The sequence below is a fragment of the Hyperolius riggenbachi genome, chromosome 5 (assembly GCF_040937935.1).
Source record: "Hyperolius riggenbachi isolate aHypRig1 chromosome 5, aHypRig1.pri, whole genome shotgun sequence".
NCBI lineage: Eukaryota > Metazoa > Chordata > Amphibia > Anura > Hyperoliidae > Hyperolius > Hyperolius riggenbachi.
The window spans coordinates 438,113,971-438,137,413 of NC_090650.1; the positions used below are offsets into that span (position 1 = coordinate 438,113,971).

General features: G+C 49.8%; 2 protein-coding genes across 3 annotated transcripts in view; both read left to right on the forward strand.

Moving 5' to 3' along the window:
• Positions 1-6,111: 6,111 nt before the first annotated feature.
• On the forward strand, positions 6,112-14,035 carry LOC137519481 (S-antigen protein-like). The gene is made up of 5 exons (XM_068238436.1): positions 6,112-6,228; positions 10,027-10,488; positions 10,545-11,099; positions 12,416-13,009; positions 13,976-14,035. Exons 1-5 carry the CDS (start codon positions 6,112-6,114, stop codon positions 14,033-14,035), a joined length of 1,788 nt encoding a protein of 595 aa, XP_068094537.1.
• Positions 14,036-14,594: 559 nt separating this feature from the next.
• The window catches only part of ADGRB1 (adhesion G protein-coupled receptor B1), an 829,276-nt gene continuing 820,427 nt past the window's right edge, over positions 14,595-23,443 (forward strand). For both annotated transcript variants that reach the window (XM_068238111.1, XM_068238113.1), the window contains exon 1: positions 14,595-15,357. The gene's annotated coding sequence lies outside the window, so the exon portion shown is untranslated. The remainder of the gene's footprint in view (positions 15,358-23,443) is intronic.

The following is a 23,443-nucleotide window of genomic DNA, read 5'->3' on the forward strand; positions in this document are numbered from 1 at the left end:
AGAGACACAGAACTTCTGCGCTGCATGCAACCTGCACACTGAGAGACACAGAACTCCTGCGCTGCATGCTACCTGCACACACAGAGACAATGAACTCCTGCGCTGCATGCTACCTGCACACAGAGAGACACAGAACTCCTGCGCTACATGCTACCTGCACACAGAGGGACACAGAACTCCTGCGCTGCATGCTACCTGCACACAGAGGGACACAGAACTCCTGCTCTGCGTGCTACCTTCACACAAAGAGACACAGAACGCCTGCGCTGCATGCAACCTGCACACAGAGAGACACAGAACTCCTGCGCTGCATGCAACCTGCACACAGAGAGACACAGAACTCCTGCGCTGCATGCTACCTGCACACTGAGAGACACAGAACTCCTGTGCTGCATGCTACCAGCACACACAGAGAGACACAGAACTCCTGCGCTGCGTGCTACCAGCACACAGAGAGACACAGAACTCCTGCGCTGCGTGCTACCTGCACACAGAGAGACACAGAACTCCTGCGCTGCATGCTACCTGCACACAGAGAGACAGAGAACTCCTGTGCTGCATGCTACCAGCACACACAGAGACACAGAACTACTGCGCTGCATGCTCCCTGCACACAGAGAGACACAGAACTACTGCGCTGCATGCTACCTGCACACAGAGGGACACAGAACTCCTGCGCTGCATGCTACCTGCACACAGAGGGACACAGAACTCCTGTGCTGCATGCTACCTGCACACAGAGGGACACAGAACTCCTGCGATGCATGCTACCTGCACACAGAGGGACACAAAACTCCTGTGCTGCATGCTACCAGCACACACAGAGACACAGAACTACTGCGCTGCATGCTCCCTGCACACAGAGAGACACAGAACTACTGCGCTGCATGCTACCTGCACACAGAGACACAGAACTCCTGCGCTGCGTGCTACCTGCACACAGAGAGACACAGACTCCTGTGCTGCATGCTCCCTGCACACAGAGAGACACAGAACTCCTGTGCTGCATGCAACCTGCACACACAGAGACACAGAACTCCTGTGCTGCATGCTACTAGCACACAGAGAGACACAGACTCCTGTGCTGCATGCAACCTGCACACAGAGAGACAGAGAACTCCTGCGCTGCATGCTACCTGCACACAGAGAGACAGAACTCCTGTGCTGCATGCTACCAGCACACACAGAGACACAGACTCCTGTGCTGCATGCTACCTGCACACACAGAGACACAGAACACCTGTGCTGCATGCAACCTGCACACAGAGAGACACAGAACTCCTGTGCTGCATGCTACCTGCACACAGAGGGACACAGAACTGCTGCGCTGCATGCTACCTGCACACAGAGGGACACAGAACTCCTGCGCTGCATGCAACCTGCACACAGAAAGACAAAGAACTCCTGCGCTGCATGCTACCAGCACACACAGAGACACAGAACTCCTGCGCTGCATGCTACCTGCACACAGAGAGACACAGAACTGCTGCGCTGCATGCTCCTTGCACACACAGAGACACAGAACTCCTGTGCTGCATGCTACCTGCACACACAGAGACACAGAACTCCTGTGCTGCATGCAACCTACACACAGAGAGACAGAGAACTTCTGCGCTGCATGCTTGCTGCACACACAGAGACACAGAACTCCTGTGCTGCATGCTACCTGCACACAGAGAGACAGAGAACTTCTGCGCTGCATGCTCCCTGCATACAGAGAGACACAGAACTCCTGTGCTGCATGCTACCTGCACACAGAGAGACACAGACTCCTGTGCTGCATGCAACCTGCACACAGAGAGACACAGAACTCCTGCGCTGCGTGCTACTTGCACACAGAGAGACAGAACTTCTGTGCTGCATGCTACCTGCACACTGAGAGACACAGAACTCCTGTGCTGCATGCAACCTGCACACACAGAGACACAGAACTCCTGTGCTGCGTGCTACCTGCACACAAAGAGACACAGAACTCCTGTGCTGCGTGCTACCTGCACACAAAGAGACACAAAACTCCTGTGCTGCGTGCTACCTGCACACAGAGAGACACAGAACTCCTGTGCTGCGTGCTACCTGCACACAGAGAAACACAGAACTGCTGCCCTGCATGCTACATGACTGCACACAGAGAGCAGGAATCATATCAGAGACAGAGGGACAGTGACACAGAGAGGGGAAACTGAGGAACAAGATCAGACAGTGAAGCAGAGAGGAGGCAGAGGGACAGTGACACAGAGAGGGGAAACAAGGCGACACTGAGGCAGGTATATACAAGGACAGTGAGGCCGTTTTTAGGCCTAGGCATTTCAGGCCGTTGCCTAGAGCATCATTGGTCATGGGGGGCACCATGCCCCTGAATTAAGCCCCACCCCCAAATGATGCCCTCCCCGGACTAAGCTCCACCCCCACAGGTGTTCTTTCACCTGCTTCTGCTGCGTCTGGATAGTGTAAGTCTATGTATCTCCATGCCCCCTTACCTCCCCCCCCCCCCCCCCCCCGAGCATTCCTCTGTCCCCCTGTGACTCCTCTTCTTCCCCTGTGCCTCCTCTTGTCCCCATTTGTGCCTCCTCTTGTGCCCATTTGTGCCTCTTTCTGTCCCCCTTTGTGCCTGCTTCTGTCTCCGTGCCATCTCTGCCCTCCTGTGTATCCTTCTGTCTCCCTGTGCCATCTTCTGTCCCCCTGTGCCTCATTCTGTTCCCCTTTGTGCCTCCTGTCTAGGGATGGTCGGAATGCCAATTTCCGATTCCGCGGTAAATCCGCATTCCGTCATGTACCGATTACCGATTCCGCCTTCCGCTACCAATTTCCGCATTCCAATGCGGAATTTCCGCCGGAAATCGCGGAAATTCCGCCCGACTTTAACATCGATTTTCTCAAAAACTATAAGGTCTTTTTGAAAACTTTTTTTTGCATCTTGTTCAGAAGATTCTGTTTCATAAACCCTAAAAATTTGGTGTTTCTAGGACTTACGGTGGCTTTGCTTTTAACTGCTAAAGTCGGCGGATTTTTACTGTAATATAAAATGCAGAAAATAGGCAGATGCAGATTTTCTGCATTTTACATTACAGTAAAAATCCACCGACTTTAATGGTTAATAACAAAGCCCCCTTAAGTCCTAGAAACACCAAATTTTCAGGGTTTATTAAACCGAATCTTGTGAACAAGATGCAAAAAAAAGTTTTCAAAAAGACCTTATAGTTTTTGAGAAAATCGATGTTAAAGTCGGGTGGAATTTCCGCGATTTCCGGCGGAAATTTCCGCGATTTCCGGCGGAAATCCGCCTACGGCTCTTACATTACCGATTTCCGCATTCCGATGCGGAAATGCAATTTCCGATCGGAATTTCGGAAATTGCATTTCCGCGGAATCCGAATGAGCATCCCTACTCCTGTCTCCATGTGCCCCTTCAGTCCCCCTGAACCACCTCTTCCCTTCCTTCTGTGCCCCTTTGTGCCTCCTTTGTTCCACCTGTGCCTCTGGTTTCCTTTTTCTACCCTCATCCCTTGTTCCTCTTTCAGTCCCCCTCTGCCTACTTCTGTCTTCCTGTGCCTCCTCCTTCTGTCCCCTTTTGTGCCTCCTTCTGTCTCCATGTGCCTTCTTCAGTCCCCCTACGCTTGCTCTGCCCCCTGTGCTTCCCTCTGTCCCCCTGTGCCTCCTTCTGTCCCCCTTTGTGCCTCCCTCTGTCCCCCGTGCCTCCTTTTGCCCCCCTTTGTGACTACTTCTGGCCATCTGTGCCTCCCTCTGTCTCCATGCCTCCTTCTGTCCCCTTCTTTCCCACTGTGCCTAGGCTCCTTCTGTCCCCTTTTGTGCCTCCCACTGTCCCCCTGTGCCACGATCTGTCCCTGTTGTCCTCCTGCACTCCCTCAGCCCAGTGTGTAGATGCAGAGTATAGCACAGCAGAAGCTCTGCTCTCCCCTTCCTGACAGAGTCCAGTGCTGTGCTCCTGCTCCCTCTAGTGCTGGCACTTCACTCTCCTCATGTAGCATGTAATCACGCTACATGCAGTATGGATGCCGGGTACTAGGCCAAGCGGACAGGCGGGAGCACAGCACTGGACTCCAGCGGAGAGCTGAGAGCACAGCTCCTGCTGCAACATACTCTGCATTTACACACTAAGCTGTGGAAGTGCAGGAAAAGGGTGTGCAACAAAATGAGACACGATCAGCGGATTCTTTGTATTTGGCAGACTCCCTGTATTATGCACCCCCCTCCTATGCCACATAGTAAATATTCTTTAACATGTGCATGTTTGTTTTTTGTTGGGGGGGGGGGGGGGGCAGTGAGGCAGAGAACAGGCAGAGGGACAATGAGGGGTAGTGAGGCAGAGAAGAGGCAGAGGGACAGTGAGGCAGAGAAGAGGCAGAGGGACAGTGGGGCAGAGAAGAGGCAGAGGGACAGTGGGGCAGAGAAGAGGCAGAGGGACAGCAAGACAGAGGTACTGTGAGGCAGAGGGACAGTGTGGCAGAGAAGAGGCAGAGGGACAGCAAGACAGAGGTACTGTGAGGCAGTGGGACAGTGAGGCAGAGAAGAGGCAGAGGGACAGCAAGACAGAGGTACTGTGAGGCAGAGGGACAGTGGGGCAGAGAAGAGGCAGAGGGACAGCAAGACAGAGGTACTGTGAGGCAGTGGGACAGTGAGGCAGAGAAGAGGCAGAGGGACAGCAAGACAGAGGTACTGTGAGGCAGAGGGACAGTGGGGCAGAGAAGAGGCAGAGGGACAGTGGGGCAGAGAAGAGGCAGAGGGACAGCAAGGCAGAGGTACTGTGAGGCAGAGGGACAGTGGGGCAGAGAAGAGGCAGAGGGACAGCAAGGCAGAGGTACTGTGAGGCAGTGGGACAGTGAGGCAGAGAAGAGGCAGAGGGACAGCAAGACAGAGGTACTGTGAGGCAGAGGGACAGTGAGGCAGAGAAGAGGCAGAGGGACAGCAAGACAGAGGTACTGTGAGGCAGAGGGACAGTGAGGCAGAGAAGAGGCAGAGGGACAGCAAGACAGAGGTACTGTGAGGCAGTGGGACAGTGGGGCAGAGAAGAGGCAGAGGGACAGCAAGGCAGAGGTACTGTGAGGCAGAGGGACAGTGGGGCAGAGAAGAGGCAGAGGGACAGTGGGGCAGAGAAGAGGCAGAGGTACTGTGAGGCAGAGGGACAGTGAGGCAGAGAAGAGGCAGAGGGACAGCAAGGCAGAGGTACTGTGAGGCAGAGGGACTGTGAGACAGAGGGACAGTGAGGCAGAGAAGAGGCAGAGGGACAGTGGGGCAGAGAAGAGGCAGAGGGACAGTGAGGCAGAGAAGAGGCAGAGGGACAGCAAGACAGATGTACTGTGAGGCAGAGGGACTGTGAGGCAGAGGGACTGTGAGGCAGAGGGACAGTGAGGCAGAGAAGAGGCAGAGGGACAGCAAGACAGAGGTACTGTGAGGCAGAGGGACAGTGGGGCAGAGAAGAGGCAGAGGGACAGCAAGACAGAGGTACTGTGAGGCAGAGGGACTGTGAGGCAGAGAAGAGGCAGAGGGAAAGCAAGACAGAGGTACTGTGAGGCAGAGGGACAGTGAGGCAGAGAAGAGGCAGAGGAACATGAGAGTAAACAGATAAAGACACTGGAATAAGTCAATACAACAGCAGAGCAGAGGGGAGAGATTATGAAATAAGGCAGAGACATGGGGACAATGAAATAGAGACAGATGATGAGAAACAACAGGGCAGAAACAGATGCCTGTTAGAATCAGACACTGAATGGTGGCAGCAGAGATGCAGCCAGTGGCAGTCAGAGGAAGGTAAGTTATGCTGGCAACACAGGGCACCAAACGCCGAAGCAATGCAGCTGCTCATACACAATTACCACACATCACAACAAGTCAGGCAGGGGAGTCACTGCAAAACAGGGCTGCTGGCATAACATGTCAGGTAAAGCAGAGATGCACAGGCCAGGCAGGAGGACAAGGGGAAGACGCCAGCCAGGCAGGCAGCAAAACACAACAAAGCGATTCAGGTAAAGGACACAACAGCACATGTGAAGCCACAGAGAAGGCCAGACAGAAATAACAGAGATGGTCAGGAAAAGACAGCAGACAATAGGTAAAGATAACAGAAGAGGTCAAGCAGCAAAGAAACGATGAAACATGGAAGGTCAGACAGTAACAGGGGAACTTGTTCAGGAAAGACAGCAGAGGAGGTCAGGTGAGCAGAGCATATCCAGAGGGAGAGAAACAAGACATTGGGTGAAGATAAAAGAGCAGGTAAGGGCGGCAAAGCAGGACAGGTGGGAGAGATGGCAGAGCAGGTCAGGCAGGAGAGATGGCAGGGCAGGTCAGGGGGGGGGAGAGGTAGCAGAGAAGGTCAGAAGGGGGAGGCGGCAGAGCAGGCCAGGCAGAAGAGACGGTAGAGCAGGCCAGGTGGAAGACGTGGCAGCGGAGGACAGGTGGGAGAGATTGCAGAGCATACCAGGCGGGAGAAACGGCAGAGCAGGCCAGGCGGAAGAGGTGGCAGAGAATACCAGGTGGGAGAGATGCAGAGCATGCCAGGGGGGAGAGGCAGCAAAGCAGGCCAGGCGTAAGAGACAGCAGAGCAGGACAGGCAGGAAAGATGGAGGAGCAGGCCAGGCAGGAGAAGTGACAGAGCAAGCCAGGCAGGAGAGACAGCAGAGCAGGACAGGCGGGAAAGATAGAAAAGCAGGCCAGGCAGTAGAGACAGCAAAGCAGGCCAGGCAGGAGAGACAGCAGAGCAGGACAGGTGGGAGAGATGGAAGAGCAGCCCATGCAGGAGAGACTGAAGAGCATGACAGGCAGGAGAGATGGCAGAGCAGGCCAGGCAGGAGAGGCGGAAGAGCAGGACATACAGGAGGGATGGCAGAGCAGGCCAGGAGGGAGGGACTGCAAAGCAGGTAAGCAGAGCACATCCAGAGGGAGAGAAATAAGACTCTGGGTGAAAATAACAGGACAGGTCAAAAATCAGAGCAGGCCAGGTGGGAGAGATGGCAGAGTAGGCCAAGTGGGAGAGATGGCAGAGCAGGAGAAACTGCAGAGTAGGATAGATGGAAGAGGTAGTTGAGTAGGACAATCGGGAGAGATGGCAGAGCAGGACACGTGGGAGAGATGGCAGAGCAGAATAGGCGGGAGAGTTGGCAGAGTAGAAGAGACTGCAGAGTAGGATAGACAGAAGAGGCAGTTGAGTAGGACAATCGGGAGAGATGGCAGAGCAGGACACGTGAGAGAGATGGCAAAGCAGAATAGGCGGGAGAGGTAGCAGAGCAGAACAGGCGGGAGAGAAAGCAGAGCAGGCCAGGAGAGAGAGACTGCAGAGCAGGAAAGCAGAGCACATCCAGAGGGAGAGAAACAAGACATTGGGTGAAGATAACAGGGCAGGCCAGGTGGGGAGAGATGGCAGAACAGTCCAGATGGGAGAGGTAGCAGAGCAGGCCAGGAGGGAGAGATGTCAGTGTAGGACAGGTGGAAGAGATGGCAGAGCAGGTCAGGTGAGAGAGATGACAGAGCAGGTCAGGTGAGAGAGATGACAGAGCAGGTCAGGTGAGAGAGATGACAGAGCAAGTCAGGTGAGAGAGATGGCAGAGCAGGACAGGTGGGAGAGGTGGCAGAGGAGGACATGCAGGTGAGACAGCAGAGTAGGTCAAGCGGGAGAGATGGCAGAGCAGTGCAGGCTTACGTTTTGCAGGCTCCTACATAGTAGAGCACCCCCACCATCCACCGTGAGTAGCATAAAAACAGTGGTGCGAGCTAGTGAACAGTAGTAGTGCTAGAAGGTCCATTAGAGAACAGGTCAGAAAAAGAATAGAAAAATCCAGTACAAAACGCAGAACAAGTTTGGGAGATACACCAGGAAAGGTCATGGGAGAAACTATGTGAGACTGGGGGAGAGTCCATAGGAGGTCAGGGAGAGATAACAGGGCAGATGAAGAAAAGGCAGCAGAACAAGACAGAAATAGGGAGCAGAATAGGTTAGGAACGGAAAACATAAATGGCCAGAATGTGATACCAAAATAATTCAGGAAGAGACACCAGAGCAACGAATGACAAACAGATCAGAAGGCTATAACAGAAGAATTCAGAAAGAAACTGTGGAACAGGAGAAGTTGAGACAACAGATCCATACAGGTCAAGGAGGAAAACAGCGCATTAGACAGAGAGAGAGAGTAGAAAAGGTGAAGGTGTGAAAGCAGAACAGGTGAATGTGAGATAGCAGATCAGGTGATAGTAGTGAGATAGCAGAATAGGTGAGGGTGAGATAGCAGAACAAATGAGGGTACAATAACAGAACGGGTGAGGGTGAGATAGCAGAACAAATGAGGGTAAGACAGCAAAACAAGTGGGGTGAGATAGCAGAACAGGTGAGGGGGAGATAGCAGAACAGGTGAGGGGGAGATAGCAGAACAGGTGAGGGTACAATAGCAGAACAGGTGAGGGTGAGATAGCAGAACAGTTGACAGAGAGATAGCAGAGCAGGTGAGGGTGAGATAGCAGAACAGGTGAAGGTATGATAGCAGAACAGGTGAGGGTATGAAAGCAGAACAGGTGAGGGTGAGATAGCAGAACAGATGAAGGTATGATAGAAGAACAGGTGAGGGTGAGATAGCAGAACAGGTGAGGGTGAGATAGCAGAACAGGTGAGGGTGAGATAACAGAACAGGTGAGGGTGAGATAGCAGAACAGGTGAGGGTGAGATAGCAGAACAAGTGGGGGTAAGACAGCAAAACAAGTGGGGTGAGATAGCAGAACAGGTGAGGGTATGATAGCAGAACAGGTGGGGGTGAGATAGCAGAGCAGGTGAGGTGAGATAGCAGAACAGGTGAGGGTGAGATAGCAGAACAGGTGACGGTGAGATAGCAGAGCAGGTGACGGTGAGATAGCAGAACAAGTGAGGGAGAGATAGCAGAGCAGGTGAGGGTGAGATAGCAAAGCAGGTGAGGATGAGATAGCAGAACAGGTGAAGGTAAGACAGCAGAACAGGTGAGGGTTAGACAGCAGGACATGTGAGGTGAGATAGCAGAACAGGTGAAGGTGAGACAGCAGAACAGGTGAAGGTGAGATAGCAAAACAGGAAATGGTGAACGGGATAGCAGAACAGGTCGGGGTGAGGTAGCACAACAGGTGAGGGCGAGATAGCAAGACAGGTGAGGGTAAATAGAAGAACAGTCGAGGGAGAGATAGCAGAACAGGTGAGGGTAAGATAGCAGAACAGGGGAGGGTAAATCGCAGAACAGGTGAGAGCGAGATAGCAAGACAGATGAGGGTAAGATAGCAGAACAGGTGAAGATGACATAACTTATTAGCTCTGACATAAAGCACATAAGACCTTGTCAACCAATAGCAGACCAGGTGAAGGAGGGAGGTGGAGCAGATACTGGCCAGGTGAAGGAGAGAGGTGGAGCAGATACTGGCCAGGTGAAGGAGAGAGGTGGGGCAGATACTGGCCAGGTAAAGGAGAGAGGTGGAGATACAGACCAGGTGAAGGAGAGAGGTGGAGCAGATACTGGCCAGGTAAATGAGAGAGGTGGAGCAGAAACAGACCAGGTAAAGTAGAGAGGTGGAGCAGATACAGACCAGGTGAAGGAGAGAGGTGGAGCAGATACAGACCAGGTGAAGGAAAGAGGTGGAGCAGATACAGACCAGGGGAAGAAGAGAGGTGGAGCAGATACAGACCAGGTGAAGGAGAGAGGTGGAGCAGATAAAGACCAGGTGAAGGAGAGAGGTGGAGCAGATACTGGCCAGGTGAAGGAGAGAGGTGGAGCAGATACTGGCCAGGTGAAGGAGCAGATACAAACCACGTGGAGAGAGGTGGAGCAGATACAGACCAGGTGAAGGAGAGAGGTGGAGCAGATACTGGCCAGGTGAAGGAGAAGCAGTGAGAAAGTTCATGACGCTCTACCCCCAACCATCATACCAGTCGGTGCAGGATCAGGCAAGCCTAGTTGATCCTGTGAATTTATTGCCTTGTCTGTGGATTTTTTCAAATAAACTTTTCAGCCTTTTATACCTCATCATGTTCTGGTCTGCGAATCCTCCTTTGCACCTCTCTACCAGGTGAAGGAGAGAGGTGGAGCAGATACTGGCCAGGTGAAGGAGGGAGGTGGAGCAGATACTGGCCAGGTGAAGGAGAGAGGTGGAGCAGATACAGACCAGGTGAAGGAGAGAGGTGGAGCAGATACAAACCATGTGAAGGAGAGAGGTGGAGCAGATACAGACCAGGTGAAGGAGAGAGGTGGAGCAGATACTGGCCAAGTGAAGGAGAGAGGTGAAGCAGATACTGGCCAGGTGAAGGAGAGAGGTGGAGCAGATACAGACCAGGTGAAGGAGAGAAGTGGAGCAGATACAGACCAGGTGAAGGAGAGAGGTGGAGCAGATACAGACCAGGTGAAGGAGAGAGGTGGAGCAGATACTGGCCAGGTGAAGGAGAGAGGTGGAGCAGATACTGGCCAGGTAAAGGAGAGAGGTGGAGCAGATATAGAACAGGTGAAGGAAAGAGGTGGAGCAGATACAGACCAGGTGAAGGAGAGAGGTGGAGCAGAAACTGGCCAGGTGAAGGAGCAGATACAGACCAGGTGGAGAGAGGTGGAGCAGATACAGACCAGGTGAAGGAGAGAGGTGGAGCAGATACAGACCAGGTGAAGGAGAGAGGTGGAGCAGATACTGGCCAGGTGAAGGAGGGAGGCGGAGAAGATACTGGCCAGGTGAAGGAGAGAGGTGGAGCAGATACAGAACAGGTGAAAGAGAGAGGTGGAGCAGATACAGACCAGGTGAAGGAGAGAGGTGGAGCAGATACTGGCCAGGTGTCGGAGAGAGGTGGAGCAGATACAGACCAGGTGAAGGAGAGAGGTGGAGCAGATACTGGCCAGGTGAAGGAGAGAGGTGGAGCAGATACTGGCCAGGTGAAGGAGAGAGGTGGAGCAGATACTGGCCAGGTGGAGAGAGGTGGAGCAGATACAGACCAGGTGAAGGAGAAAGGTGGAGCAGATACTGGCAAGGTGAAGGAGAGAGGTGGAGAAGATACAGACCAGGTGAGGGAGAGAGGTGGAGCAGATACTGGCCAGGTGAAGGAGAGAGGTGGAGCAGATACAGACCAGGTGAATGAGAAAGGTGAAGCAGATACAGACCAGGTAAAGGAGAGAGGTGGATAAGATACAGATCAGGTGATGGAGAGAGGTGGAGCAGATACAGACCAGGTGAGGGAGAGAGGTGGAGCAGATACAGACCAGGTGAAGGAGAGAGGTGGAGCAGATACTGGCCAGGTGAATTAGAGAGGTGGAGCAGATACTGGCCAGGTGAAGGAGAGAGGTTGAGCAGATACTGGCCAGGTGAAGGATAGAGGTGGAGCAGATACAGACTAGGTGAAAGAGTGAGGTGGAGCAGATACAGACCAGGTGAAGGAGTGAGGTGGAGCAGATACAGACCAGGTGAAGGAGTGAGGTGGAGCAGATACAGACCAGGTGAAGGAGAGAGGTGGAGCAGATATTGGCCAGGTGAAGGAGGGAGGTGGAGCAGATACTGGCCAGGTGAAGGAGAGAGGTTGAGCAGATACTAGCCAGGTGAAGGAGAGAGGTGGAGCAGATACAGACCAGGTGAAGGAGAGATGTGGAGCAGATACAGACCAGGTGAAGGAGAGAGGTGGAGCAGATCCAGACCAGGTGAAGTAGAGAGGTGGAGCAGATACTGGCCAGGTGAAGGAGAGAGGTGGAGCAGATACAGGCCAGGTGAAGGAGAGAGGTGGATCAGATACAGACCAGGTGAAGGAGAGAGGTGGAGCAGATACAGACCAAGTGAAGGAGAGAGGTGGAGCAGATACAGACCAGGTGAAGTAGAGAGGTGGAGCAGATATTGGCCAGGTGAGGGAGAGAGGTGGAGCAGATACAGGCCAGGTGAAGGAGAGAGGTGGATCAGATACAGACCAGGTGAAGGAGAGAGGTGGAGCAGATACAGACCAGGTGAAGGAGAGAGGTGGAGCAGATGCTGACCAGGTGAAGAAGAGAGGTGGAGCAGATATTGGCCAGGTGAGGGAGAGAGGTGGAGCAGATACTGGCCAGGTGAAGGAGAGGTGGAGCAGATACAGACAAGGTGAAGGAGAGAGGTGGAGCAGATACAGGCCAGGTGAAGGAGAGAGGTGGAGCAGATACTGGCCAGGTGAAGGAGAGAGGTGGAGCAGATACAGACCAGGTGAAGTAGAGAGGTGGAGCAGATACTGGCCAGGTGAAGGAGAGAGGTGGAGCAGATACAGGCCAGGTGAAGGAGAGAGGTGGATCAGATACAGACCAGGTGAAGGAGAGAGGTGGAGCAGATACAGACCAGGTGAAGGAGAGAGGTGGAGCAGATGCTGGCCAGGTGAAGGAGAGAGGTGGAGCAGATATTGGCCAGGTGAGGGAGAGAGGTGGAGCAGATACTGGCCAGGTGAAGGAGAGGTGGAGCAGATACAGACCAGGTGAAGGAGAGAGATGGAGCAGATACAGGCCAGGTGAAGGAGAAAGGTGGAGCAGATACTGGCCAGGTGAAGGAGAGAGGTGGAGCAGATACAGGCCAGGTGAAGGAGAGAGGTGGAGCAGATACTGGCCAGGTGAAGGAGAGAGGTGGAGCAGATACAGACCAGGTGAAGGAGAGAGGTGGAGCAGATACAGACCAGGTGAGGGAGAGAGGTGGAGCAGATACAGACCAGGTGAGGGAGAGAGGTGGAGCAGATACAGACCAGGTGAAGGAGAGATGTGGAGCAGATACAGACCAGGTGAAGGAGAGAGGTGGAGCAGATACTGGCCAGGTGAAGGAGAGAGGTGGAGCAGATACTGGCCAGGTGAAGGAGAGAGGTGGAGCAGATACAGACCAGGTGAAGGAGAGAGGTGGAGCAGATGCAGACCAGGTGAAGGAGAGAGGTGGAGCAGATACAGACCAGGTGAGGGAGAGAGGTGGAGCAGATACAGACCAGGTGAAGGAGAGAGGTAGAGCAGATACTGGACAGGTGAAGGAGAGAGGTAGAGCAGATACAGACCAGGTGAAGGAGAGAGGTGGAGCAGATACAGACCAGGTGAGGGAGAGAGGTGGAGCAGATACTGGCCAGGTGAAGGAGAGAGGTGGAGCAGACACAGACTAGGTGAAGGAGAGAGGTGGAGCAGATACAGACCAGGTGAGGGAGAGAGGTGGAGCAGATACTGGCCAGGTGAAGGAGAGAGGTGGAGCAGACACAGACTAGGTGAAGGAGAGAGGTGGAGCAGATACCGACCAGGTGAAGGAGAGAGGTGGAGCAGATACAGACCAGGTGAAGGAGAGAGGTGGAGCAGATACAGACCAGGTGAAGGAGAGAGGTGGAGCAGATACAGACCAGGTGAGGGAGAGAGGTGGAGCAGATACTGGTCAGGTGAAGGAGAGAGGTGGAGCAGACACAGACTAGGTGAAGGAGAGAGGTGGAGCAGATACCGACCAGGTGAAGGAGAGAGGTGGAGCAGATACAGACCAGGTGATGGTGACAGAGCAGGACACCATAGTCAGCATATTTATGATAAATCAGCTTCCCCAGCATACAACAGTCCAGCCCTGTCTGTGTCAATAGATTCTACACAACTCCTGCAGCTCAGCTTCTCTCTATCTGCTTCCAGCGCCGTCATCCACTGCGACCAGCTTATGCCTAGTTGCCTACATCTCCATCAGTTCCCCCAAACCTTCAGACACCACCCCTGCCTCCCCTGTGGGCAGCCCTGAGCTGCAGGTGCCCCTTTAAGTCTCTTCCCTGCTTACCACACCGGAGACTTGTGATCATAAAGGGACATCTGTCCTAAGCTTGGCTGATCTGCAGAGAGAAGAGTCTGGACTGTAACCCTCTCCATCCCCTCTCTGCAGCCAGGCAGCCAGCAGCCTGATTAGCCATTCCGAACATCTCGCTTTCTGCTCACTCCACACAGCAATATACCTTGTGAAGAGCCTGGTGCCCCCGCTGTGCCCTGCACACTGTGCCAGCCCTCCCTGCTCTGTCATTTTGCCCTATTCCTCCTTCCAGCTTGTAGCTCGTCTCATTGGCTCCCCGACGCTGAGATCTCCTGGTGTCAACTCGTGTTAGATGCTTCAGGTGCAGGAGAACATAAAATCAAGGGGGGCGATGTAGGAGCGCATCCTCTATACAGTGCGGTACACATGGCTGGATGCTGTCGCCATGGCAACATCCTCCACTGGTACCCCGGCAGAGCGGGCTCCGCGGTAACAGCGCATCTCCCTCCGCTGACTTTTCCTTAATCTTCTCTGCTGCCCACCGAAGGGGGAAAAAAGTGTCTGGACTGAGACCCCCAGGGGAGGGTGAAGGCTGATAAAACTCCCTCCAGGCGTCGGGGGCTGGGGAGAGCCCCGCAGTCTATCCGACTCCTCCAGACTGGTCGGGGTGATGAGCAGGCGCTGCGGCGAGACATCTGGGGTGATTTGACGACCAGCCGGGATGGTCCTTCTTCTCCTGCCCACATCAGCTGTGTCCAGAGTTCAGAACTGCTTCTGTTTAAGTTGCCTGCTGCTTGGATTCCATCTCAGGGTCTAGCTACTCCCCCCTACCACCCCCCACCCCACCACCACCACCTACCCCCCTCTTCCACCCTCCCTCTCTGCAGCTACCAACTTGTGTGCATCCATTCCTGCCTCCTGCATCTCACATGAGGACAGACTGGGTGTCTGCAGCGCAAGCAAGCAAGCAGTTGGAGTAACCTTCCTTGCTTCCATCCATCCTTCCACCTTGGGATAGTAGTGGATGTAGTCCTCCTCCTCTATGTGTGGCTTGTTAGATGCATTTATCCCTTTGCCTCATTGAATGATCTCTCATCCTCTCTCTTCTCTCTGTCTGTCTCTCTCTTTCTCCCTCTCTCTAATGTGTGATGTGGAAGGCTTATAAAAAGCCTGATGTAATTCTTTCTTAATGCAGCCCCTGGCTACAAGGACTGGATCTAGTTTCACAGAGAATCGAGAAATAAAAAAGCATAGAGAGATACAGGAGGAGAGCCTCGTAACATCAGCAGCCACAGCGGATCTTAAGCAAGCATCTCGTTGAAGAGGCATTCTTCTGTTTTTGTCGCCACCACAGCTCCAGCGAGGAACATTGCTCTCTCTCTCTCTCTTACTTCTCCTCTGGATCTATTCATCTACTGGATTTATTCTAACTGGGCATCTTCTTCGTCTCTAGAAATTAAACAGAAGGCTTGTTGAGTTCCATTCTTCCCCCCCTTTCTTTGCTTGTCTACAAATTACAGCAAAAGAGGCTTCAAGACTGGTTTGTTTCAAGACTTTGGTGGAAAAAAAGGATTATATCTCTATTGGGTTCTTCTTCTTGGCTTCCTTCATACCTGGATTGTTTTGTTTGTAGGAAAAGAGAGGACTTATTATTCTCAGCTGCTTGGGCTTCAGGTAAGAGAAAATAATGTTTTTGTTTGATTCAGAACATCTAGAGATTTATTTTATTTTTTTAGCCAAACCTTGTACAATTTGTAGGATTTGTCAAGGGGGTAGTTTGTGGTAGATGTTGGTCAAAACGTCCCTCAGAATTTAAGCTTGGGAGAAAAGGGGGGGTGATGTGGTTGAGAGACCCCCCTCTTGTATGGCATCTGTTAAGATCTACACCTCCCTGCTCCAGAATGTAAGCCTGGGAGTAAAGGGGGCTTGCGTGGTGACATCCCCCACTTGTATGAGATCCCTTAAGTTCTACATCACCTTTGCCTCAGAATTTAACCCTGGGAAAATGGGGGGGGGGGGGGGGTTATGCAGTAGAGATGCCCCCTGTTGTATCACATCCATTAAGCACTACACCCCTCTGCCCCAAAAATGTAAGCCTGGGTAAAAAGGGGTTATGTGGTAGAGATGTGGTAATCCCCCCATTTTATCTGCCCCATAATTTGGGCAGCCAGGCTCTTGCCCCTGAGTACACCATTTGCTCCTAGCACAGAGCTAAGGAGTGAAATACACGTATGAATATTTTACACAGGGATGAGAAAGAACTATTATACCATCATGAATTAATAAGCCCTTCAATGAAACACAGCGAAGCTTTTAACGCATGCTGTCGGGCTTTGCCTGTCGAAAGGGGAGAAGCCTCTACCAGGCTACAAGAAGTCAATGCATCAGCTTTTTTGTCAAGGCTGAGGGTCAACCACTGTACCCCCTGCTGCCACAGACCATGCTGGCACGGTGGGGGCTGGGATAATTAGCCGGATAGGGAAAGAAGGAGGGGGGGGGAGTTGGGGTTATTTAACATTGACCTAATGGGATGACAATTTTAAGCTTCGGATTGCTTCTTGGTCGCCTCGGGCTCAGATCACACCATGTGGGATTTCTTAACTAACTACCCCTTTCCTCCACCCTCCCTTTCTCCTGGCACTAGACCGTCTTGATATGTTGGGCTACAGACATGCCACTGTCTTGAAGGTTCAAACAAGACATCTCGGTGCCTAATGGGTCTATCCTAAGATATCCAGATTCTAATGGGGAAGGGGGGGGGGGGGGGTTCTAGAATGGAATGTGGAGATATGAGGTATGTTTAGCAGACCTTACACACAGGCTTCATTAATGTGGGCAATTGCCATCTAACCTTGTGTGGATTACAATACCAGTACTCAACGCAGATAATATTGGCAAACATGTCCCCCCCCCCCCCCCATCTTTAATATTTACCCCCACTTTGCAGGTGTGGTTGAGGTTCCACATGCAAGACCTTCTCATATCATTGTTCAGATCTAAATTCCATGGATGGAACAAGGACCAAATGGTGTTGGCGCTAGCCTGGTATCAGAGCTTTGTTTTGGCAGGAGACGTTCAGACATTGATGTGACTTTGACAATATCAGATCCCAGCTAGACACAAGGGCTTCTGGTGCTGATACCAAACCTTATTTTTCTAACTACAGTAGTGCCAAAATATATGTCTGGAACAGCAAATTAAAGACAACCAGTATTTGTGGTCTCCAGGCGTTTCTGAAATTAGCTATGAGGAGAATGTCTTGATGAAGTGAAGGATATGTTCCACCAAAAAAATAAAAATGTGAGGTTAGTTTTATGGTTTTATCTTCTCCCTGAAGCACCTACGATCTTCTGGGACTTGTTGAGCTGAACTCCTTTCTAGTGCCGAAGAGCGTCAACCCCTCAGTGGACACCACCGATCCACCTTGTAGGCTGTTGGGTAGCTGCTAAGGGTAGGTAGATGCCTCCTAGCCAAACGTGGGTCTCCCCTAAGGAAGAGCAAATAAGGCATTATTCGAGGTTTAGAGGTGCAGAGGAACTATGTAGGGTTAACCCAAGCCTCAGGAGACCCCCCTACACGCTGTTCTACGGTGACTAATGATAAGCGATCTTCGCAAAACTGCGAAAATGCCATGATTAGCTTCCTGTGATTGCACCTGAAACCCGCTAACTAATGCTAATAGCAATCACGTTTGGGAATCTCTCGCTCGATATTAAGCAGTTTGGTTTTTTTTTAATGTAATTTCCATGGTGGGGGGACTTCAACCATTCTCTTTCCAATTTGAGATCATTCAAATATGTTATCTGAGAGGCATTCGGGGTCGTCCAAGCGGCCACCAAGGGGTTAACCAGCGGTAAATGGAGTCAAATTGCTCACAATTGCTCAGAGGACCTCTCTCAATGCAACCAAGCATCCTAAAAAATGTAGCCAGGACCTCCTACACCGAGATAGAATGACCGCTGGTGGTCCTAATGGGGGTATCAAGTCAATGCTCCCTGCTGGCATTTTTTTTAACTCTAAAATACAGTGAAATAAACAAATATCCATGTTGGTGGTGTAATAATGGAGATATGATGCCCATGTTAGGCAAATAAATAAAGATAAAAAAAATAAGAATAATCTGGTATCCCTTTCCCTAATTTACCATCACTGCCCATGGTTCGGCTGTAGAATCGATTTTAGGGGTCACTGGATCCCCTCCCCAACTTAAATAGCTCAGATGTATAGAGGGGAGGCTTCAGCTTACAATGGGCTATTAGTCACCCTGTGATTTCTTTATCTGGAGAACCACAAGTCCCAGCATGCCACTCATATCGCCATTATCTATCGGTGGCTGCGCAGTGAAGTTGTATATATAGATTTTTTTTTCCCCTTCCAAGTTTTATCTGCCATTTAGTGTCTCCTGGTCGCCCCTCGCTGCCCCCCATCCATCACGGCAGAGTGTCAGGAGACAGCTAGTTAGTTTTCAATGGGAAATAAAATGATTTAAATCACGCTGGAATGATTAAACGGCCACTTGTGCGAGAGGCGACAATCGGATCGCGGTCCCCGTCCGACGCGGCCCTGATGGATGTGCGTCGAGTCATTGGTATTCCGGGCCAGGGGCTGCCAATTGACTTTAATGGTCGGAGCTGTGATTTAGGGCGCCCGGGAAGAAGTGGTGTATTGTGGAACAATTTCAGGCTGCGTTTAGGAGGGGCTGCCCTTGGGGGGGGGGGGGGGGGTAGAATCGCTTCTGTAACAACATAAAAAGAGAGAGAGAGAAAGAGAAGGGCAACATACAGAAATATCAGTGTAACACAACGAGGCACATCTATGAGCAGCCCACCACAGATCTGCGTAGGGGGGGCTGGGGATTGGGGATGTGATGAGTTCATCATGTGTTGTCACCAAAGCAAAGGGCAAAAACTGGGGATGGGGGGATTATAACACCCAACTAGCCTGATCATTTCATATTCGGGGTGCTTGTGAATAACACTGTATACATTACCAAATACTATGGTTATGATTAATTATTAATATTATCATCATCATCCATAAATTAGGTTCTGTTTTTTAATGGTAGTGATACAGTAATTCTGTTACTCCAAAGATGAGGCATCTAATGTTATCATTAATATTATTATTATTATTATTATGTATTTAGAGGTGGAAATAAAGGGAATAAATAAACACTATATAAACATAAACATTATCTATCTATCCATCATCTGTGTCAATTAATTGATCTTTCAAACAACCCCCACCCCACCCCCATTTTTAAAAAAATAATATAATAATAATAATAATAATAATATTATATATATATATATATATATATATATATATATATATATATATATATATATATATATATATATATATATATATATATATATCAGTGAATTGAATGGATCTGGATCCTATTCCTAGCCAATATTAGAATCTCACCTTTACTACCCATAAAGGGTTAATTCAAGAGTTATCTACTAAAAATGAATTGTATGCAGGCCCCACTGCTAGTCCCCGCCCACCCCATATCTGCTAGTCCCCGCCCACCCCATATATGCTCTTTCAGAAATGGATCGCATGTTCCCTCTCATTAGAGGCAATGCATGGGGAAGATCATTAAGAAATGGAAGCTATTTAGTGTCTTTTTCTTTTCCATACTCTGGGAATGCGGTGAGGGATTATGGGAGATAAGGTGACCCCTCCCATAGGGCACAGATCTCCCTCCCCTGCATTGGATGCATGTCTCTAGCAGAGATGGGATCATTCCTCTACCTGTTGCTATAATTGCGAGGAAAGAGAATGTGAATAATGAGAGATGATTTTCCCCACTGAAATGCTGAAGTTTTGTAGTGTTGGAAAGAGGGTGTCATATCCCCCAGTAGGGCATAGAGGGCGCCAGATAGTCACTTTCTCCACTTTCCTGCTGGAGGGATGCAGATCAGTGCTGTGCCCTGCTCACTGCAGACAAGCAAGAGGCTTTCTGCAAGTGCCAAGGCTGCCATGAGGTGCCGTCAGCGGGCAAATGCCTGTATGGTGTGCTACTGGTGCACTGAGAACGAGGGGGGCTCCAGTGCCAGGCTGCCAGCCCCCTGCTCTGTGCCCATATCAGCTGCAGGATGTGACAGGGGTCACTGCAAGGGAAGGGGGGGCTTAACCCCTGGGCACCACCCCCTTCCCCCCCTCTATGCCCACATCAGCTGCAGGATGTGACAGGGGTCACTGCTAATGGGAAGGGGCTGCATTCCCGGGGCTCCAATGCCATCCCCCTCTGTGCCCATACATCAGCTGCAGGATGTGACAGGGTGACAGGGGTCATTGTAAGTGGGGGGGGGGGACTTAACTCCTGGGGCTCCAGTGCCAGCCCCCCCCCCCCTTTGTGCCCACATCAACTGCAGGATCATTGCAAGAGGGGGAGGGGGGGGGGGGTGTTGGTGGTGGAAGGGTTAAGAGGCAGAAGGTTGGTACGCACCATGCTATTTTTAATTCAGATTCTATGTGAGACAGTTATCAGTGATGAGCGAAAATGTCAATGTTGTTTTCGCATTCAGTTTTTGAGAAAATAATGTTAAATTCGACTTTCACGTGAAAAGGCCATTGAAAATCATTTTGTAATAAGTTGGCCATTTTTCACATTTTTTTTCTGAATTTTCACACTAAAAATAAATGTCTTCACAGTAAAAAAAAGCCAGATTTTTTTTTTTTTTTTGCGTTTTCAGGAATTTTCGCCATATTGCTAAAATACGATGTATTTTTGCGAATATTTTCTTGAAATCAAAAATAGCCTTTTTGATGCGAACATGACTTTGGCGAAAATTGGCAAGAAACACTGGCAGTTATCAGATCGATATTCAGATCTGACATTGATTGGATATCGAAGTTTGCAAGCATTCACATGTATACGATATTTTTTTTTAAATCCTGATCAAATTCCTGATCTTTTTTTTTAGATTGGATATCAATCAAAAATGTGTCATAAGGAGGTAACCATGGAACGATAGCCAGTATTTTGAGTGTTAATCTCCAGCTTTTCTGATTATTTTTGGGGTGGGATGGGTCGATGGCAGTCAGTAGATCTCTTTCTCAATTGGACATAGAATTTGAAATAAAATTGCATGGCTTGCACCAATCTTTATACCAAATATCGACCAGTCTAAACTGCAGCCCTCCCCAAATATACAACACAAGACATTTAAAATTTATATCGTGTTTTTCTCCTGGTGGACTCAAAGCATTTCAGAGTAACAGTCACCAAGGTCGCTCTCCAAGGGTGACCAGGAGCATTGGGGAGCCTTGCCCAAGCACTCCTTACTGTCGTATGTACAGGCTTGAGCAGAAATGCATTAAGATCATGAAATGAGGGCCTAGGCAAGATAGCTATTTTTGCCCACCACTGATGGTCACCTGGCTTTTTTAGTAAGATTTTGGTGGGGGGTAGCATCCACCAGGCCCCTAGACTCTCTCCAGGCCCTAGGCAACTGCCTAGGATTGCCTTGTGATCCGGCTCTAGGCTTGAGCCAGGATTCAAACCCTGGTCAAAGGGTCAAACCCTTTCAAGCTCGGCCCAGCACCTTTAACCAGTACACTATCCAGCTGCCCAAATAATGGTGTCAGCAATTTACAGGTCCCAAGATGGTTCAAACGTTTTTAAAATGGGATTGTACTCTGAAAACTAAAATTTTAGTAACTACTCTTAGGTTGATGAAAGAACATTTGAAAGCATTCCCAAGTATTCTCTGTATGTAAACAAATGTTGATTTTCACTGTAGAGAGCAGTACAGGCCTGCTTATCTCTGGTCATCGGCAAATTATCATTGTACACAATAATACAGTGGATTGCAGATCATTATATTTGCTGTACAGAACACCCCCTGATTCCCATTTCCCTGCATTAAAGTGGTCTGAAACTCTGACATAACATTCAATAAAAATGTGTTTTCCTAATTTTTATTACTCATACAGTTATCATATTTGCTTTTGTGCACACCTAATATTGTCTGTTTACAAATTACAAGTTTCCAAAGTGTAGTTTTTCTTTCCCTGAAAGCTGGCATTGCATTTTATTCTTTTTCTATTATAACTGCTTATTATTATATATTAAAAGCATCTAATGAGCTATTCTGAACACTGTGTGTGCCTAAAGCAGAGACAGTTTCTCAGAGAGTGCTTGTTTACATTCCAGTGTTGATACATTTGTGTTTAACAAGTAAAAAAGATACTGTTATCTCCAGTTTGGATGCAGATTTGAAGTTGAATAGCAGGACAAAGTGCTTTGTTTAACCATTTCAGTGATGTTCTGCTAGAATTATTTTCTGGAATAGTAGCTTTAAAGCTGTAAGGAATCTCTTAGAGCAAAGTAGAAATGCTGGCTTTCAGACCACTTTAAGCAAAATGCTGGTCTGAGCAGTATAGGGATATAATAGAGTTAAAGGGGTTGCAAGGACTTGGTTTTTATCTTTTCTTACATGGTAAGGACGTCTCAAGTCGTTATAGCAGGCTGACACACCTTTTAGCATTCCGTGTTAGGAAGACACTGCAGTTCAGTCTGCTAGTCACATAAGCACACAAGGAATCTGAGATAATGATTGTTAAATGCATTGAATTAGGCAGGCTCGACTTACAGAGCATTGCTCTGCTTTTAAACAAATTTGGATATTTAAGTAACAGTTTGTAATGAAGATCTGAATAGCTCTCAGCTGAAATAATAAAAAAAGAACTCTAATATACCTCCCGCTGATTATGGACAAATACATCTCTAAAATTAATCAGAAACAGAGAGATTAACTGCATTGTGTCGGCACGGCAGCCATAGGAGAAACCACAGAACCCTACAAGGGCTGTCTCTGTGCTATCATGTCTTCCTATTCTACGATGAAACCCTCCTTCTGACATATGCACATAGCTCCCAGCTGTCCCTCTTTTGGAGGGAGAGTCCCTCTCAGGGGCGTAGCAATAGAGGTTGCAGAGGTTGCGACCGCATCGGGCCCTTGGGCCAGAGGGGCACCGAAGGGCCCTCCCTCAACTACAGTATTAGCTCTCTATCGGTCCTGTGCTCATAATAATCACATGTATAGATACTTTGAATAGTGGTAATTATAAACAAACTGCTACCCACCCCCTTCTTGCACCTCTGACACTGTAGTTGCCATTGGCAGATTTTGGTGCGCCATATCAATTGTTATGTATAGAGTGCTTGGGGGGCCCCATTGTAAAATTTGCATCGGGGCCCACAGCTCCTTAGCTACGCCACTGGTCCCTCTTTGAGCACCCAGTCCCTCTGTCTCTCTCTCTTCCTGATTTGTCCCTCTTTCAGGACTGATGTACACATTTATGTATTTTTTTTTTACTGAAAAAACTGTGTTTAATAGACTCTAATCTTTATTCTGATCCTTTAAATTAATACATTTCTTATTTTCAAATGAATATGAAGGAAAATGAACCAGGATAGAAAGGACCAGTGTGGTCTGAACTATAAAATAACATATTCTTCTTATGAAATCTTTATGGTATGCGTGACTAGGGGTGTGTCATGGGGCGTGGCTTAAAGTGTGCCAGAGACATTGGGTAACTCTGACATGTTTATGGGGCTGGAGGAAGCCCCGGGTACCGTCTTCCTTTAAGTGTTCCTGGTCCATATTGTGGCATCTGGGACTACTGTATGTAATTCTGTAAGCACAAAAGCTTGCAGGATGTCAGTCCCTGACACACCTTCCTCAGTCAGCTTCTGTAGCACCCCATAGGCTGGGAGATATCTTGAGAATAGCTCCCTATT